The 20,361-nt window shown below is 53.4% G+C and overlaps 1 protein-coding gene across 3 annotated transcripts in view; it reads left to right on the forward strand.

The window, feature by feature from the left end:
• Positions 1–4,343, forward strand: part of ZNF777 (zinc finger protein 777) — a 34,501-nt gene extending 30,158 nt beyond the window's left edge. For all 3 annotated transcript variants that reach the window (XM_051849832.3, XM_051849831.3, XM_089329551.1), the window contains one exon: positions 2,808–4,343. In XM_051849832.3, coding sequence (XP_051705792.1) covers positions 2,808–3,964 — 1,157 coding nt within the window. In that variant the 3' untranslated portion in view covers positions 3,965–4,343. The remainder of the gene's footprint in view (positions 1–2,807) is intronic.
• The last annotated feature ends 16,018 nt before the right edge of the window (positions 4,344–20,361 follow it).

Raw genomic sequence — 20,361 nt, forward strand, 5'->3', positions numbered from 1 at the left:
CTCATCTAGTTTTGGAAACTTTTAATCAACTTATCAAATGGACAGGGCAGCTTTTGCTCTTATTCTATATTCTGGAAATAAATGTGTAAGGTAGGCACTAAGCATCTTCTTTGAAAATTTGGTGAAACTCAACCTGCATTTTGTTTTTGTTTTGTTCATGTATGAGCCATTAACCACATATTTGTATATTACTATTTATATTTAGAAATGAATCCACATTTGTTTATTTAGGGTTTCAAAAGTATTTAATTTCTTTTATCTGTAGATAATTCCTCTATAATTTGCCTTTTTGCACTTAATAAAATATCGTGGACGTCCACCTTGGTCAAATGGAGTGTATCAAACCCCCTTTTTAAAAAAAAAAAAAAAAGATTATTTATTTGAAAGTTTCACAGAGAAGAAGCGGGGGGGGGGGGGAAGGAGGGAGGGAGAGAGAGAGAAAGGTCTTCCATCCACTGGTTCACTCCCCAGTCGGGCACAACCCCTGGAGCTGTGCTAATCTGAAGCTGGAGCCAGGGGCTTCTTCTGGGTCTCCCACATGGTTCAGGGGCCCAAGGACTTGGGCCATCTTCTACTTCTTTCCCAGGCCATAGCAGAGAGCTGGATCGGAAGTGAAACAGCCAGGACTTGAACTGGTGCCCATATGGGATGCTGGCACTGCAGGTGGTGGCTTTACCCGCTACACCACAGCGCCGAACCCTCAAACCCCTTTTTTTTTTTTTTGACAGAGTTAGAGAGAGAGAGAGACAGGGAGAAAGGTCTTCCTTCCGTTGGCTCACCCCCCAAGTGGCCGCTATGGCTGGTGCACCACGCTGATCCGAAGCCAGGAGCCAGGTGCTTCCTCCTGGTCTCCCATGCAGGTGCAGGGCCCAAGGACTTGGGCCATCCTCCACTGCACTCCCGGGCCACAGCAGAGAGCTGGCCTGGAAGAGGGGCAACCGGGACAGAATCCGGCGCCCCAACCGGGACTAGAACCCGGGGTGCCAGTGCCGCAGGCAGAGGATTAGCCTAGTAAGCCACGGCGTCAGCCCAAACCCCTTATTTTTAAATAACTGCATGATGTTTCAGAAATCTTTTTAATATGCATCATTGTCTTTCAGAAAAGTACAGTGAAAAGACATAAGGCCCATTCTGAATATGGCTAAATTGGGAGTTTCATAAAATAAATTCCACATTGCCATTCGGGCCATTAATTCTAGTAGAACCTTAGAAAACTACTAAAAAATGGTTGGTGGGATTTTGAGTCTTAAATTTCAGGGCCAAGTATTTCATTTTTATCAAGCAAGTTTGATGCTGCAGGAGAGTTTCGCGCTCTTGAGGCTCCTATTCCTCTGCCTTCCACACGCACCTCTGTGTTCTCAGGATGAACGCCAGGCACCTAGTTAGCAAGCTCTGCAGCTGTCTCCCTGATCTGGTAGGCATGGTGCTCAGGGGAGGTCCTGGGAGGCTTCCCCCGAGCCTGCTGACGGCACCCAGGCGGGCGGCACTGCTGTGGCACAGCTCTGTGCTGATGTCAACACCTGAACCTGCCTGGCTCTAGGAGAGAGCGCTGTGGCCTAGGAGTCCCAACATCGCCAGCTGCCCTGGCCTTGTCCCTGCACTGCAGGCTCTGCAGATGCCTGTGGCTTTGTTTACTTCACTGGGAAACATCCCTTGGCATCTCCGGGCTTGGACGTCCCATCTGTGAAATGGGGATATCCTGTAACCAGGTGTTGTACCCGTGAAAAAGGAGGGCAAGCATGAAGGCATTTAAAAAAAAAAATCTTTGTTTCTAAGAATTCTGCAAATGCAGGCTGTGGTCGTGTCTCAGGTCTCACAGATGAGCTCCAAGAAGAGTGACCTTCTCATGTGGCACGGAGTCAGCCACTAAAAATAGAGCTCCCCGTTAACTGTGCTTGGGGAGTGGCGTGAGCACCAGGCCCTGAGACATTGCAAAGAGGCGTCAGGATTGCATTCCTCTACTGACATTCTCACGGGCGCTGGTGCAACGTGGCATGGTCTAGGCCCCAGAGGGCTAGGCGACAGGCTGGCGGGTGGGGATGAGGAGGACATCGGCACATCTGGCTGTGGGGAAGACAGAGAAAAGCCACTGAGCCCAGCCTCAAGCTTGGGAGAGCCACTGCGCCTGAGAGGCCGCAGGAGAGACCCACTCCTAAATGGGAGTGGGGGAGCACCAGCCGTCCCCGGGACTCAGGAGGGGCCCAGGGCTGCCATTTGGGATCCCCGAGGGAGATAGGGAGAGGAAGGGGAAATTGCTGGAGGAGCATGGGTGACGGCAGGGGGAGGAGAAATCTGCAGGTGGATTTGGGATAGTAGCAGACCAGTCTGCGTTAGCCAGAGCGGAGCCGGAGGACGCCTTGACCATGGAACCGGTAGAAACCGTGCTCTTAAGTAGCCTAAACCAAAAGGGGGGGGGGGGGTATTAACTCAAGTGATCGATACGTTCTTGAGTGTGCCAACGTCAGCCAAGGCTGGAGCCTCGCACCCCCCGTGCCAGCTCCGGGCTGGTTCCTTTTTTTCCTGCTGGGTCCGGTTCCACCAGCAGCTTCCCATCATACCAGCAAGAGGCCGTGTCCGACGCTTCCTCCGTGTAGACTTCCAAGACGGTCTCTCATTTGACCCGCATCAGTCTGGCCCGTCCCTGGACCAAACAGCGTGGCCAGCCGGGGTCACACGTCTGATCCCCCGCCCCCCAGCTGTGTTCTGCAGGAGCCCGGGGCTCTGGTGTTTGCGCCCTGCCTGTTGGTGAGGCTGCCACAGTGCACGCCCTGCCACGCTAACGCCCGTCTCTCCCTGTCCCCTGGCAGAGGGCATCGTGATCAAGACGGAGGAGCAGGACGAGGAGGAGGAGGACGAGGAGGAGGACGAGCTGCCGCAGCACCTCCAGTCCCTCGGGCAGCTGTCGGGAAGGTACGACGCCAGCATCTACCAGACCCCGCTGCCCGGCGAGATGTCCCCGGAAGGCGAGGAGAGCCCCCCGCCCCTGCAGCTGGGCAACCCGGCCGTGAAGAGGCTGGCGCCGTCGGTGCGCGGCGAGCGGCACCTCGGGGAGGGCCGCGGCTCGGCCAGCCAGCAGCAGCGCAACCGGCGCGGCGAGCGGCCCTTCACCTGCATGGAGTGCGGCAAGAGCTTCCGGCTGAAGATCAACCTCATCATCCACCAGCGCAACCACATCAAGGAGGGGCCCTACGAGTGCGCCGAGTGCGAGATCAGCTTCCGGCACAAGCAGCAGCTGACGCTGCACCAGCGCATCCACCGCGTGCGCGGCGGCTACGGCTCGCCGGAGCGCGGGCCCGCCTTCAACCCCAAGCACGCGCTCAAGCCGCGCCCCAAGTCGCCCAGCTCCGGCAGTGGCGGCGGCGGCCCCAAGCCCTACAAGTGCCCCGAGTGCGACAGCAGCTTCAGCCACAAGTCGAGCCTGACCAAACACCAGATCACGCACACGGGCGAGCGGCCCTACACGTGCCCGGAGTGCAAGAAGAGCTTCCGCCTGCACATCAGCCTGGTGATCCACCAGCGCGTGCACGCCGGCAAGCACGAGGTCTCCTTCATCTGCAGCCTGTGCGGCAAGAGCTTCAGCCGCCCGTCGCACCTGCTGCGCCACCAGCGGACTCACACGGGCGAGCGGCCCTTCAAGTGCCCCGAGTGCGAGAAGAGCTTCAGCGAGAAGTCCAAGCTCACCAACCACTGCCGCGTGCACTCGCGCGAGCGGCCGCACGCCTGCCCGGAGTGCGGCAAGAGCTTCATCCGCAAGCACCACCTGCTGGAGCACCGGCGCATCCACACGGGCGAGCGGCCCTACCACTGCGCCGAGTGCGGCAAGCGCTTCACGCAGAAGCACCACCTGCTGGAGCACCAGCGCGCGCACACGGGCGAGCGGCCCTACCCCTGCACGCACTGCGCCAAGTGCTTCCGCTACAAGCAGTCGCTCAAGTACCACCTGCGGACCCACACGGGCGAGTGAGCGCGCGCCCCGCCCCGCCTCGGACAGCGCCCCCGGGCGGGGGCGGGGCGCCCCGGAGCCCTTTTGCTGTGAGCCCCCCTCCCCTTTCATCCCTTCTCCCCAGGACTTGGGGGTAGTGAAACCAGGTCGCTTGCTGCCGCGTTTCCCCCGGGCCCATGGTGGGTGGGGGAGAGCGCGCGGGGGGCCTGGGGAACCCCTTTCGGGCTGTTAATTTCCTTGACAATAAAATGGATGAAATCAATCAGCACGGGGGGAGTGATTTGGCCGCCGGCCACTCGGAGGGGCGGGGCAGGGCCCGTTTAGCTGGGGATAGAACTTTATAATTCCCTTTTGGATACTGTGGTTCTATTTGATAATAATAATAGAGTAATTTTTAAAAGACGAGCGTTTCCTGTTTGCCATTTTTGTTTGGTTTTTGAAGGGGCGGGGTTGAAAAGGCGGCCCCGGGGCACGTGTGCCTAGTGTCAGCTGTCCCGTGGTCAAGCAGCGGATCCCAGCGCTTGTGAAGTGGAAGGGGAGAGGTGGGTGGGGCCGGCCTGGAGTAGCAGCCAAGACTCTGGGAGAGACAGAAGCTCCTGGCTTCGGACCCTTGAGTGTGCCTTGGCGTCCACTCGGACAGGTCCAGGTTGACCAGAATGGTCAGGGAGAGTGACAGGTTTGGAGCGAGCTGGGAAGAAGGGCTATAGCAAAAGCTGTACCCTCCCCTCAGGGCCCAGGCTTTCCTGCCCTGCTGGACGCTGGCAGAGCAGTGCAGGGGCTGGGAGACGCAGGAAAGGGATGCAGAAGCCCCTGGTGCCATCTCTGGGGAAGCCACAAAGGCCACCGGTCAGAACATTTTATTATTTGAGCGTTGCACCACATCTCTAGATTTGTTGAATGCACTGACGAGCGCTGGTTTCTCTTAGGTTGTCTCTTAATTCCCAATCACCCTGCAGCTTTCTACCCTAGAAAGAGAAACTGCAGGCGGAGGATGTCGCCCACAGAGCGATTCACTCTCACTCTGCACCCGGCCTTAGCATGCCCAGAGCAGACCCGGCCAGTGCGGAGGGACAGTTCCTGGAGGCCAGCGGAGCGCGGGGCTCAGCCCTGTAAACCAGGGAGACAGGGAGGCCGGCCCGAGACGGGGGCTGCATGGCAGCTTGCGACAGGATGCTGAAGGGGGTTCGACAAAGGGAATTTGCGTGGAGGCAGTGCTGCGTTCTGCATTCTTGACCTGGGGGGGGGGGGGACCAGAGAGATTGTCAGCTCCCTCTCCTCCTTTGTAAAACTGAGGCACAGGGAGGGGTGGGGAGTAAGGGCCCAAGAACTTCATTAACACTGCTAGTCCTTCCCACGATGCTAGGATGTCGGGTGGCAGCCAGAGGAGGGAGTGTGGCACGAAGGGCTGGAGGGTCAGCCAGCGCCCACTGTGATCCCAGGAGCCAGCTGGAGAGCTGGGCCAGACGGAGGGGCAGGTCGTTTTGTTGGGCTGCAGTATAGTTAAGGTGACAAGCGGGGGGGCATGAGTACCCTCCAGGTTGCAGGAGGTGGAGTCCGAGCTGGGCCTGTGGGTGAGAGAGGATTTCCAGAGATCAGAAAAAGGCACGCCTTCCAACTGGGGGTGGCTTCAGGCAGAAGTGTGGCAAGTCAGCCCCAAGGATGATGGGGGCAGTGAGTGATGAAACCCGTGAGCCAGCCAAAGGGCTGGTCTTGGGAGAAATGGGCCAAACGCTGGCTCGGGGTGCCCAGGGGGTACAGAGAAGGTCTTGGAGCTAAGACTGCAAGGCTGTGGAGTGGAAATTGATCTTCCGTGAGAATCCATGGAGACTGTCAATCAGGAGAGACATGTGATGCCGGTAGACCCCAGGGACCATGTCTGATGGAGAAGGAAGCTCAGACCTCAGACAGAGGAGGGGAGGGGCAGCTGTGTGCCATGGACAGGTCACAGGTCATGGGGTGGGGTGGGGGTGGAGGCTCAAAGGGTGGCAGAGCGGCAGTTTCTCTGAAGCAACAGGACACCGGGAGCCCCAAAGAGAGGTCGGCAGAGACATTGTGGAGGCGTTTGTGGGGGACTGCCGCTGCTCAGTCTCTTACAGGGCCTGGACTTGGAGTGTTGGACATGTTCCGGCTTCAGTGGGCACCTGGTGGTTTGGGGCAGAATCTAAGTGAGGAATATTTGTGATGTGAAGTTATCAGCATACTGTGGGGTCAGATGGGGACAGGGCTTAAGAGACTGTCTTCCTGGGACATCTGGTTTTTAAGTAGATTAAACCAAATATAGGCAAAGACTGGTCCTCCTTATGTGGGGCTGGGCTGCCGGGGTGGGGGCCTCAGAACTGCTGCTTTCCCGTCCTCGGCTCCAGGCCCGCCTCTTGTGCCCACTTCCTGCACCCCTGCACGCTGAGCTCCTGGTCGCCCCTGCCCTGGTCCTGACCCCTCCAGCGCCATCATGATTCCTCCTTTCTGTCTGCCCTAATCTCCGCTAGCAGCCCAAGGCCCACATCAAACAGAAAACAAGCTCACTAGTGGCAGCCACTGGAGCCAAAGAGATGGGTTTACACCTAACGTTTGTGTGTCCTCGAACAAAATAACAGAACATCCGATCCCTCACCTATTAAATGGGCTAACAAAGGTCCTATTGTTCTGAGACGTAAATAACATAAAGAATAAATATGGCTGGCGCCGCGGCTTGATAGGCTAATCCTCCACCTAGCGGTGCCGGCACACCGGGTTCTAGTCCCGGTCAGGGTGCCAGATTCTGTCCTGGTTGCCCCTCTTCCAGGCCAGCTCTCTGCTGTGGCCAGGGAGTGCAGTGGAGGATGGTCCAAGTACTTGGGCCCTGCACCCCATGGGAGACCAGGAGAAGCACCTGGCTCCTGCCATCGGATCAGCGCGGTGCGCCGGCCGCGGTGCGCCGGCCGCGGCGCGCCGGCCGCGGCGGCCATTGGAGGGTGAACCAATGGCAAAAGGAAGACCTTTCTCTCTGTCTCTGTCTCTCTCTCTCTCTCTCACTGTCCACTCTGCCTGTAAAAAAATAAATAAATAAAAATAAAAAGAATAAATACACAGCAAAGACACTGGCTCACTCCCCTGTCGGCTCATGGCTAATGACAGTTGAATTTAGTAAGACAGTTCAGGCAGGTAGTAGGCTAGTCGTGTGTCCTGCAGAAGGAATCGCCAAGAAAGAACTGTCCTCAGAGGCAGAAGCTGAAAGTGACTCTGGTGTCGGGAAGTTCAACTCAAACCACACCGGCGACTGCACCGGGGGCCTGATGGCGCGGACTAGGTTGAAGCTCACCACTCAGCCACGGAGGGGACAGCCCTCCTCACTGGGTTTTCTGGTTCTCCCAGCAGTGTCTTTGGCTGCTCTCAATTAGGTAGAAAGTCAGGCTTCGAGCTTCCTCACTTGCCATTGCCACGGGCCACAGTCACGTCCCAGAGGACAACTGCCGTTTAGGGAGCGCTTTCCTCCTGAAGACTCCCCGTGCATGACTTCGCAGCGCTGATGCGGCTTCCTGACGCCCCTCACAGGTGAAGACCTTGAGGCGCCGGGACACGCAGTAGGCCCAGGGTCACACAGCAACCGAGCAGTGAAATCGGGACTTGCACTCGAGCCCTCCCCTGGGACCGGCGTGCACACTGGGGAAAAGCCTTCCCCGGGACTGGAATCTCTGACTCAGGTACAGTTGAGGAAACCAGCAGATCCCGCCAGCGTTCACCGCAGTTAGTCGAAAACGATGAGTGAGGTGAGAGTAGAAAGGAGCCTTCTAGGCAGAGAGGCCGCGTTGGGGAACAGCCGGAACAGCTGGGAGGAGAGCCATGGTGCCGTCGAGGGCTCTTCCAGGAGGCAGAGGGGGGAATGGGGTGCTCCCTGAGACCAGTCTCCCGGGCCACCCCCAGGTTTATCAAGCACCACGTATGTGCAAAGCATTGTCTGCACTCCACAGCACACACAAAAGAATTAGAGACTGGTGCTGCCTCAACTGCACTTAGAATCCAGAGGAGCCTCCGCAGCCTGGGTCTGGGGCTGCGCAGAGGCCTGGCGGGCGGGGAGCCCTCGGGGCGGCCGTCGTGGACAGAAAGGAAGCGGCCACCTCTTCCTGTGCGTGGCGGGAACCGGCCAGGTGGCGCTGGGAGATCTTTCCCAAGGCCCTGTGTGGCAGCTCCTCAGATTAAGGGATCAGGCACTGAGGCCCGCCAGGCCCTCCTGTTGCCAGGGCAACGCTGAGCCAGGCGTCAGCTTTCTGGGAAAGCGTTTTGGCTGCTGAAGCCTCTTGCTGCCTCCCTGTCCTAGTGAGAACTTCGAGATTAAAAAAAAAAAATGTTTTTTTCAGTCAATCTTGCCTTTACCTCTTTTGGGTTGGGTTCCTTGAAATTAGTATTTTTAAATTAAAACGCATCATCTAACACTCATATTTTTGTTTTCTACAAAGAATAGCTCTAGAGTAGAAGAAGTGAAAACAGGAAGGAAGCAAGAGAGCGAAGGAGGGAGAGAGAGAAGTAGAAAAGGAAGGAAGGGGAGAGGAAGGGAGGGAGGGAGGGGAAGAGAGGGGTGGGAAGAGGAGGGGGGAGGAGGGAAAGATGAGGGGCTGGCAGTGTAGCACCGTGGGTCAAGTCTGCCTGTGATGCCAGCATCCCAAATGAGCACTGGTTTAAGTCCTGGCTGCTCCACTTCTAATTCAACTCCCTGCTAATGTACCTGGGAAAACAGTGGAAGATGGCCCAAGTACTCATGCCCCTGCCACTCACTTGGGAGACCCAGATGAAGGCCCTGGCTCCTGACTTTGGCCTGGCTTAGCCCTGGCCTTTGCTGCCACTGGGAAGTGACCCAGCGGATGGAAGATTCTCTCTCTCTCTTTCTCTCTCTCTCTCCTCTCTCCGTATGACTGCCTTTCATATAAATTAAGTAAATCTTTAAAAGAAAAAAAAAAAAGACAAGGAAAGAAAAGATAAAATTAAACAGCATGGCCGGCACCGTGGCTCAATAGGCTAATCCTCTGCCTTGCGGCCCCGGCACTCCAGATTCTAGTCCCGGTTGGGGTGCCGCATTCTGTCCCGGTTGCCCCTCTTCCAGGCCAGCTCTCTGCTGTGGCCAGGGAGTGCAGTGGAGGATGGCCCAAGTGTTTGGGCCCTGCACCCCACGGGAGACCAGGAGAAGCACCTGGCTACTGCCTTCGGATTAGCACGGTGTGCCGGCTGCAGCGGCCATTGGAGGGTAAACCAACGGAAAAGGAAGACCTTTCTCTCTCTTTTTATTTTTTTAATTTTTTTTATTTTTTGACAGGCAGAGTGGACAGTGAGAGAGAGAGACACAGAGAAAGGTCATTGAGCTATGGCGGCGCCGGCCGACTTTTCTCTCTGTCTCTCTCTCACTGTCCACTCTGGCTGTCAAAAATTAAAAAAATAAAATTTAAAAAAATTAAACAGCACATATTATGAATAATCTTACATGAAGACACCCCACCAGAAACCAGACTGACCTTGAGTTTATCAAGGATAATAATCCCTGTGATTTCTTGAGCCTTACCATGTTCCAGACCCAGTGCTAACTGGGTGCTTTCATTTCATTTTATCTTGCACTACCCTGTGAGATTGGTATTTGTGTTCCCTTTAACAGACAGCAATCAGCCCGAGGTCACGTGGCTGGAATGTAAAGCTAAGCGTATTGAACCAAAGTGTGTGCTGCTACCTGCTATTACCTCCCAATTTCAACATGGATCCTTAATAATAATAGTAATAAAAGGCAAACAGTGCCATTTCCCTCTGATTTCTAGCTCTGACTGTCCTGTGGGTGTGTGTTTAAGTCTGGACTTGGCTGAAGGCAGACAGACAGGTCACTGGTTGGCCAGCCCAGCCCAGCCAATATTTCAGTGGGCTGCTTGGTTCACCTGATCGGGGCGGAGTAGATGCTGCCTGCAGTGTTGATGGCTGAAGACCAAGCTGACCCCCATTCTAAACTGAGCCCTTAGGGACTTTGGGAGGGAAGCCATCTATCATCACACACAGCACCCCTTCTGAATTTATTTCTGACACTGGCACCTAAGCAGCCATGAGATCCTCAGTAAGAGAAGTGGTTGGGTGAGGCGGAACGTGGCGCTCTCTAATCAAATATCACCCCTGATTCTGATCCTCCAGGCTCTGGCTACCCCCTCTTGTGGTCACAACCTTCCCTCTGCTGCCACTTCTCTTCATAAAACAACATCCAAGTTCTCAAAATAACTTGAGTCTTAGAAGTCAGAGGCATCACTACTGTCTATAGATTCAGATACTGAAACGTGGAATTTTAATGATGTAATGTACCAATGAACACTTCTATCACTACCAGTAATTTTACTTAATGGATATCAGGACTATAGACTTTATTTTTAGAATCACTATAGCCTAATAAGCATAAAAACCTTTCTAAGAACTCAGTTTATTAATGGGATATACAAATTCTGAGATTATGCCAAGGATTGAAGCTGATTGGATTAAAGCTAAACTCAGGAAAAGTCGATGCCATGAAATGTGACATTTATCATTCTTCCATGCCCAAGAACCACATGGTTCCATGATCAAATTTTCTTCAGGTAAATATTTTTATAAATCCTAAAAACTAAGCTCAAATTTTCATGGAAGTCGCTATTGAATTGATAGTCACCATTGAAAAACTCATTAATTTTGTACAAAAGTAAAGGTACTAAGTTAGTTCCCATAGTTACCTTCTGAACAATTTAATAACAATCAATGTCCAACTAAAATTATGATTCTTTCCCACTTTAACCCAGTAGTGCTAAGCCTATTTTGAATCAATCAGCACCTTACCAATCCAAAGGTTTGTGATGCCTTTTGACATACGTTCGGAAAAAAAAGTAAGCCTCATATGTCTGAGAGAGCTGCTAAAAAAGCCAGGCAATACCAGACAAATTCAGCCAAACGCAGTACATTTAATCCAGATAGTAGACATGTTGAGAGAAATACACATTTTTCTTGTCCAAATCTGTGCCAGCTCCTCAGAGTCTTGGAACAAGCATTAGGCTGCATACAAACATGCTTGGGTGTTCATTTTACCAAAAAGCTTAACTCAGAATGTAAAGCATATGACAAAATGTAAGGATTTCATTTAAACTCTTTCCTCCCAAATGAATAGCATTGTTGATTGTTTTTCTGACTGTGAAAGGAATCTCCACATTCAAGGCAATAAAAACTTAACTGAGTATCGAATGAGTCCCTTATTTCTCTGAGAGAAGTTATCCAGCATCTTCCACAAGTATAAGGGGAAAAAAATCCATTTTATCTTCCACCTGGGATGGGGCCTCTTACAACATCTCGCCACCTAGGTAGAGTAGATGTGCACTGCATTGTGGAATCTCACATTCCGGACACAACAACATTTTCTGCGGTTCATGTCCGTGTTTTCTAGCTCTGGTTTGAAGCCCCAGGATCCCTTATTTAAAGAAACTCGTTTTTCAGGAGCTTCGCATGTGACTGCAGAAGTGGGGGCAGAGAGGCCGGGTCTCCGCCGGCCAAGCTGGCTTCAAGACGGCTGCCCCGGACAACCCACCGTCTCCCCACTGCTTCGACGTCTGCCAGGCCGAATCCGAGCGTCCTGTTCCGCTGCTCCGGGGACACAGTCCACGCTCATCTGCTTCTGGGACAGGGGCTAGGATTGGGGTTTCTGTCCTGGGGAACCCCCGCCTCCCTTGGTGGCGGTTCTCGTCCTTCTTGGAGCCCTTGCGGGCATCCGGCGCGTGGCCACTGAGAGCCCTGGAAGGCCCGGAACATGGCGACCTGAGGACAAGCCTGTCCGAAAGCCGCGGCGAGCCGCGGGGAAGCCAGGGAAGGACGCGCAGCAGCTTTGCCGGGGCGGCTCGGAGGGGCCCTGTTCCCCTGGGCTCCCGCGGGCTGGCCGGGCTCGCAGGGGGCACTGGGCGGCGGCCACGGCTCCGGTGCGCTCGGTCGTCCCCGGGGCCCGGCGGCGCGGCCGCGTCAGCCCCTCTGGCGCCGAGAGCGGCCGCAGGCAGAAGCCCAGGTGCGATCGCACGTCTTCGCCCCGGGGAGCTTCTTCCCGAGACCTCGCAAAGACGTCACCGAGAACTGCGTCGCGGCCGCTGCATCACCCCCGCCCCACAGCTCCAACCAAACAGCAGGGAGACGCCCAGGGTCCCTGTCAACCCCCCCGACGCGGCGGCTGGGTGCGTGGGGATGGCAGGGACCCTTTGAAGAAAGGACTCCCGGGGCAGCATGGCCCCGCCTGGGGCAGAGGGGGCCTCCCGCCCTTCCTGGCCCGGGCCCGGGCACGAGGCTCAATTAGAGCGATTGCTTTTTAAAATGGTTTATACGCGCTTCTGCACATCTATGTTACATAAACGCATGTGCACCCGAATGACTTAAATTTCAGACATTCCTCTGCCGAGGCTCCCTCTCCCCACCCCGAGGACGCCCGAGGCCGCGTGCCCAGCGCCGCGCTCCGGCGCCCGCGCCACGTCGGGCCGCGCCGGGCCTGGCGTGCTGCCCCCTGCTGGCCGGCGCGGGCGAGGTCCGGGAGGCCCCGGGCGCCCGCACCTGGGCGCTAGCGGCCGCTCTAGGAACGCGCGAGGACCCTCTCGGTGGTGAACTTGGCGCGCCCGGTGCCCGCCCCACGCTCCAGAGGTGGACTCGCGGCGAAACGCGCCCGCGCGGGAGCGACCCCGACTCCGGCTCCTTGCAATGCGTGTGTCTGTGCCTTGCACTGCCCGGCCGGCCTGGCCCCGCTCCCCGAGCTCGCCATGCAAACACGAGGGTCTGAGGCCTCGGATGGTGGGGCTGAGACGCACCCCACCTCGAGGGCCAAGCCCACTGCCGAGAATCCAGGAGAAACCCCCGAAGGCCGAGGGCTCCAAGAAGGAAGGCGGGACTCGGAGAATTGACCCTGAGCCACGAGCCTGCTGTTTTCTCCATTAAACGAGAGCTACCGGGGAGGGGCCACGAGACCCTCCTCGGGGTGGCACAGCTGGGCCCCCCCAAGTCCGCCCGCTTTGCAGTTGAACCTGTGGTTAACGCATCATGATCAAACGGGAGCTCACCCGCACTAGAAAAGCCTGGTTTGCAGCCACGTGCTCAGAGAGCCCGAAGGTGTGCAGCTCAGGGCCACGACGCCCCTCGGCGCCCCTGGACGGCAGGGATAAGCGCCCCCAGTCAGGAAGAAAGCGCCGTGTGCTCTCTCGGCTGGCCTGTTCCTCCCTTGGAGCACGTCAATAAACGTTGCTCTTCTGTCTCCACGCTTGTTTCTCTGAACTGTTAGGTCATTATTCGGCCGTGAAAGGAGGGCTCGAGTCAGCTAACGTAGCCACAGCTGTGGCCCCTGAGGATGGGCTGCGCTTTATTTATTTTTTCCTTGATATATTTTGCAAGCATTTGCGTCGCATTTCCTAAGCGATGGAATTACCCAGAAGATAAGGGTGTTTTTTAGGACTTGTGATGCATGTTGCCACATCGCCCTCCAGGTCGGCTGCTGGCTGGTGGACCAGTCCTCTGTGGGAGTGAGGCGGGGGGATTCCCTTGGGAAGATGGCGGGCAGGCTGACAAGCACGTGGTGCCTTTAAGGAACACCTATCCGCCTGTGAGTGTCGTGCAGGCCAGCAGTGGAACCGCAGCTGGGTGGCTTTCAGCAACAGAAATGTGTTCTCCACAGTGCTGGAGGCCAGGAGTGCAAGACCAAGATGCGGCCAGGATTGGTTCCTATGAGACTCGGGGAGAATCTGTTTCCGGCCTCTCTCCTAGCTTCTGGCCACTGCCTGCATCCCTTGGGTTGTACCTGCCAAACTATTCACTTGGCTCGCTCGCTTTCTCTCTCTCTTTCCCCTTTCTTCCTGTAAGGATCGCAGTCATATGGATAGCCTGTCTCCCTGGTCCACTCTCCTAGCCATCTTTCCTTCCTCCTGCAAGGTGTTACAAAAATGTCACTGCCTCAGAGAAGTTCCCCGGAACCACCTTAGATTGGGATACCCCCCTCCCCCATCCTTATCCTAGGCTCACAGGACATATCAACATTTTATTTATTTGAGAGGCAGAGTTACGGAGAGAGACAGAGAGAGAGAGAGAGGTCTTCCATCCGCTGGTTCACTCCCCAAATGGCCACAATGGTTGGAGCTGTGCTGATCCAAAGCCAAGGAGCTAGGAGCTTCTTCCAGGTTCCCCACGTGGGAAAGGCAGATTTTTAGAAAGAGAGGGACACACACACACACACAATTTTCCACTCACCGGTTCACTCCCCCAAATGGCCACAACAGCCAGGGCTGGGCCAGGCACCTGGAAGTCTGCCCAGGTCTCTGATCAGAAGTGGAGAAGCTGGGACTCAAACCAGCACGCATGTGCCAGCAATCACAGGTGGCAGCTTAACTCGCTAAGCCACAGGCTGGCCCCTCCTTGTACACTTTTAAAAGGGAAATATTTAGCTTAGCATTGCAAGGTTAATTTCATCTCTGTGTGTTATAGTGGTTCTATCCACCTACAAGTACTCACACATACACGGAAGTAGATATAAATGCCTGTACTTACAGTTTCATGCACTATAAAAGAAATAACTTTAGACATCAACACAATGAAAAGCGTAAACCTAGTAACATCCGGGTTAACAGGCATTCGGGTGAACCTGCTTTGCTAGCACCCAGGACTCTGCATAGTGCTCCTGAAAGCATCACACCATTGACAGAACCCGGTGCTCCTCCGAGACTGCCCCTGACTTTGGCCTGGCCCCAGCCCAACTGTGGCAGGTGTCTGGGGAGTGACTCAGTGAGGGAGAGCTCTGTCTCTCAAATTAACAAAAGAAAAAAGTCAATTTAGCAGGACGCGTGTATTAGGTACAGGTGTCGCAGGTGTCCTGGGTGAGGAAGTGCAAAGGCGGCCAGCAGGCTCAATCCGAGGACTCCTAGGGGCCATTCCCCGGTCTCCGCACCCTGCGGGAACCCTCCTGATGCTGCTCCTCCTGCCATTAACGCTACGGCCACCAAAGGCTTAGCGGGAACTCTGCCTCTAGCTCAGGGTGTGCAGGGCCTCCGAGCCTCTGTCACCCCCTTCCTGTGGGGCTGGTTTGCCTTCCATAAATAGAATCATTGCTGTCAGGTCATGCCACTATTTACATCAAATAAAATGAGGTGAAAAAAGCAACACGCAGTACAGTGTGGACGAGGATTGTAAGTTGCCATTTGCGATGCTAGAAACGGCAGGAGAGAATGCCTGTTAATAACGTACATGGGCAGATCTGTGGAAGAATACATAAGAAATGGCTATCCTGGCTTCCTCCAGCCTGGAAGAGGGAGCCCTGGTAGGTGGGAGAGGGAGAATTTTCACTGCAACTTCTTCAAATCTTTTGAATATTAGTATCATGAGAATTCCAATAATTCAATATTTTAAATACTATCGGTGCTGTGGTGTAGTGGGCAAAGCCTCCACCTGCAGTGCCAGCATCCCATATGCACGCGGGTTACAGTCCCTGCTGCTCTACTTCCAATCCAGCTCTCTGCTATGGCGGGAAAGCAGTAGAAGATGGCCCAAGTTCTTGGGGCCCTGCACCCACGTGGGAGACCTGGAAGAAGCTCCTGGCTCCTGCCTCCCGATAGGTGCAGCTGCGCCCATTGCAGCCATCTGGGGAGTGAACCAGTGGATGGAAGACCTCTCTCTCTCTCTCTCTCTCTCTCTGCGCCTCTAATTGCCTTTCAAATAAATAAATCTTTAAAAAAAAAAAAAATCTAGCCAGAAGCCTTGGTAAACAGCTCTGCTGCCTTGGGCAGGGCGGACTCTAGCCTCAGGGATGTGCCTAAATTGCAAAACACACTTTATAATTATATATATATATATATGCATATGTGTGTGTGTGTGTGTATACACACATTCTAAACAAATCTAATTGAATTAGATCTAACCCACTCAGACTGTTTCGATCAGGGTGGAGGTACCACTGCTTTTATACAAATTTGACATTTTCCAACATAAAAACCCCTATCTCATAAATACATATGTTTTATGTGCAATAGAAGGAAACTGTGACATTCCATTAAATAGCATTAAAAATGCCATTATCATCTTGAGATCCTGACTTGGGTTTGTTTTTTTAATAACTGAGTGTGGGAGGCAGTCTTTTTCCTTTTTTAAGATTTATTTATTTATTTTTAAAGCCAGAGCTGGAGGGAGAGGGAGACACAAAGAGAAAGAGAGCAAGATCTTCCATCTACTGGTTCACTCCCCAGCTGACCGCCAGGAGCAGGGCTGGGCCAGGCTGAAGCCAGGAGCTTCTTCCAGGTCTCCCACGCGGGTGGCAGGGGCCCAGCACTTGGGCCAACCTCTGCTGCTTTCCTCAGGCACATTAGCAGGGAGCTGGATCAGAAGTGGAGCAGCTGAGACATGGACCAGTGGCCATATGGGATGCTGGCACTGCAGGCAGCAGCTTTAGCCGCTACCCCACAACATGGGGCTCCCGGACTTAGTTTTATATATTAAGCTGTATTAACAAGCTTTGCGTAGCTGTGTGCACGGGGAAAACGTTCCCTGTTTGTCTCAGCACCGTGGAGAAAGGCTGGCATTTTCAAAGGAAACTTTGCTGGTAAATAAAAGGAAACAAATCAAGCAAGCACACTCATGGTAGCGGTCCCTGTGGTTTCTGGGTGACTGCCACCATCGCCGGCATCCTGTGTGACAAAGGGCTGAACAGGAACCATCAGAAGCCTTGGTGAGCAGTTCTACTGCCTGGGGCTGGGCAGACTCTAGCCTCAGGGATGTGCCTAAGGCCTCCTCTCCCCCCAGGGATTTAAAAGAAAAATGTTTTTTTGTTTACCCCAAGCTTCTCCAAGGAGCTTCCCAGCCTTGTTTGTATTTGGGACGGTGACACTCCTAGAACCTGGAGACAAACTCCTTCGAAGGCAAGATCACCCCAGCAAAGGGGAGCTAGAATCCGCGCGCACAGATGGCCCTGGCATCCGCAGAAGTGACCCAGAGGCGAGTTCCCGGGGAGGAGCGCGCAGGCGCTGCTTCAGAACGGAGCCCTCAGTCCAGCTGTTTGCATCTGGCCTCTCAAGCTAAAGCTGCAGGAGTGGCGAGCTGTTCCCTCCAGAATACTTCAGGAGAGCAATCAGGCGAAGGCACGCCCTCTCACCGCCCCGCAGGCAGGACCATCCTCCACCCTCTTCAGAGAAAATTCCTGCAGTGCAGCCCCAAGGTTTGCCTCTGGAGTCAGACAAGACCATAGGAGTGACTGCATTTCCCTGAGCTTCATTTCCTCCACCTGAGCCTGCAGACCGTGGCTTGCATCCCCCAAGGGTCGTGTGAAGACACGAGGAGCCAGTCACAGCAAGCACATAGTACCCAGTCCTGTCACAGCCCCCAAGAGTAATTTATATATTGTTTGGAAATGTTATGTACTGGCTAACATTTTTTTAAGTATGTTGACAGACCTACAAAACAGTTATATTCGGTAGCTATCACCAACCTTCTTGGCAGAGAGAAAGTATACATTAAGTCAGAGCTGTCACACAAATAATTAATTGGCATATATATCATGTCTGAACAAATTCAGCATTTATTTCAACTGATAAAATAATACAACCTGCGGGGATGCACTTGTGAGTTTTGTGTGTATCATGATGCATCCCGGGAAAGATGGAAAGTAGTGGGGAGATGGAGCGGTGACGGGGAGACCAGTTGGCAAGCTGCATCTTCCAACATATCATAAGGTGAGGTGACAACCAAGTTCTTGCTGTTTATTGGATATGGTCCCCGCCCTCTCTCCAACCACACATGTGGGAAAGAAGGGGGATTGAGTTAACGCTGTGGAGAAGGGATGGGTGACAGGTAGACTGCAAATCGTCTGTGCTCAGATTTCAAATTCCAACATTCAGCTTGGTGAGTGAATCAGGACTCAAGATTGGCATGGGCAGGGAGGCACTGTGGCATAGTGCTTTGGGCACCAGTTCACGTCCTGGCCCCTCCTCTTCTGATCCAGCTCCAATGCTGTGGCGTAGTAGGCTAAGCTTCTACCTGTGATGCCAGCATTCCATATGGGCAACAGGTTCATGTCCTGGCTGCTCCTCTTCCAATCTAGCTCTCTGCTTATGGCCTGGGAAAGCAGTGGAAGATGGCGCAAGAACTTGGGCCCTTGCACCCACGTGGGAGACCAGGAAGAAGCTCCTGACTCCTGGCTTCGGATCGGCACAGCTCCGGTCATTGTGGCCATTTGGGGAGTGAACCAGTAAATGGAAGACCTTTATCTCTCTCTGTCTCTCCCTCTCTCTGTCTGTAACTCTACCTCTCAAATAAATAAATCAATAAATCTTTTAGAAAGATTGGCATGGGAGCAGTCAACAGTTCCAGCATATGAGGGCCACTTGCCCATGCCCACTCCCAGTGCCGGGGTGCTCTGAGAAACGCTTCAGAATTTAGGCGCAAACTGGGGGAAATATTGGGAGTGGGAATCCTGGAGTTGGGTCACCAACTTTTGGCCAATCTAGATATGCAACACAAAAGTAGAAATCAAATTGTTTCACAAAAGAATAGGTGCACGGGTCTAGGAGACCGAACAACAGGACTCAGTGACCTGTGCAGGGTTTGTGGACGCGACTATGTCAGCCTCTAGGACGGAGACGATGCTCTGGAACAAGAATGACTCATAATAATTTTCCACAGCCTGAGAAAATACTCAAGGGCATTCAGTTCCATTTGCTCTGATTGCTGCCTCGCTAAGCAACCTCTGGTGGCTAATTTGGTTTCCCAGGTAACCTGAAGGGCACTCTGGCTGATTAAGTATCAGTCTTGGACTCTAACTGGGGAAGTCCTGAAGGCCAGGTCAAAGCAGGTGGCAGCTACAAGTTCAGGGGTCTGGCACCACGAATCCAAGGCCCCAGCTCCACACCCTGGTGATCGCCTTGAGGTCCTGCCCTATCAGGATTCCCAGTGCCTTCCTGAAGCCAATTACTAGCGCCGTGGCGAGGGGCAGTGGGCGCTGTAATCCAGCAAGCACAGCGGTGCGGGCAGAGGGGGATTGAGTGACTCCTGAGAATCACTGTTGCCGGCCACATTCCTGGCCAATATCCTTCGGCCCCCATATTCCCACTGCAGGAATCCATCCCAGGAGCATAATCTGAGAAGCAGGCCAAGGTGTCTACTCATCTTCATTGGCGCGTTGTCTCTAACGCTGGGAAAAAAATCTCCCACTTGCCAACGCTCAAGCCTCCTTTCCCAGGTCCTTCTCTTCCCACATGTTCATGGCGGGCAAACTGCAACCAGGGAAAAGCCCGACCACACACTCACACTGGAGAACACTGAAGCATGCTGGGGGGAGCCACACAACGGTGGTGTGCCCGCCTCCCAGGGCTTCCATGGCAAAAACTACAGACTAGGGGCTCCGATGGGAAGCTGATTTCTCCCAGCTCTAGGAAATGCGAAGTCCACAGGGTGTGTTCCTTGCACACCTCTCCTGGCTTGTAGATGGCGTCTCCTCCTGTGTCGTCCCCCTGCTGTGCCTTCCTCAGTGTCTGCTTAGTCGCCTCTTCTACTAAGGACATCAGTCAGATTAGGGGCCACCCTAACGAGCTCATTTAACTTAATCACCTCTTGAAAGCGCCTATCTCAGGGCCAGCACTGTGGTCTGGTGGGTAAAGCCGCCACCTGCAGTGCCGACACCCCATGGGGCACTGGTTCAAGTCCCAGCTACTCCACTCTACTCTGCTAAGGCCTAGGAAAGCAGTAGAAGATGGCCCAAGTCCTTGGGCCCCTGCACCCATATGGAAGACCCAGAAGAAGCTCACTTTATGATCCTTGTCATGAATCCCATGTTACAAAATACTAATACCCCTACTTTCAAGAAAAACAGTGCGTATGTGTGTGTATGAAATATTTGCATATGAAGCGACTAAGACAAAATGTTAAAAATTGTTAAATCTGTTTTTCTTTTTACTTTTTTAAAGATATAGGTTTATTATCCAAAGAAAACTGCTCTTGTTAAACAAGAGTAGTTACAATAAGTTGTCAAAAATTTAAAATCATAATATCTTTACGTTATCATGTTTTATTTCATGCTCAATAGTATGCTTCAAGTAAATATCCATCATGTCATATCTAGCCAGCAGAAAAAGTAAACATCAAAGAAAGACATATCATTTCCCTTTAAAGGCAAATCTCAGAAATCAGATTGCACAATTCAACATATACTAAACTGGCCAACATCTAGTCACATACAGCAGAGGAGGCTAGGAGATCTAATTTTTAAACTAGGCTGTCATAGATCAACAGATCTATTAATAAGGGAGAAAAAAAGTGAATATAATGCAAAATCAGAATCTGTGCCCCTCAGCTTCATTTTGACAATTAACAAATAAGGAGAAAGAAAAATGCAATTTTCGGATTGTTAGGTAGAATTGCAATCAACATTAGGACTCAAAGTCATCATTTTGTAATAAAGGTACACTTCT

This window comes from Oryctolagus cuniculus, chromosome 3 (assembly GCF_051225735.1).
Source record: "Oryctolagus cuniculus isolate XC-2025 breed Fujian yellow rabbit chromosome 3, ASM5122573v1, whole genome shotgun sequence".
Taxonomy (NCBI): Eukaryota; Metazoa; Chordata; class Mammalia; order Lagomorpha; family Leporidae; genus Oryctolagus; species Oryctolagus cuniculus.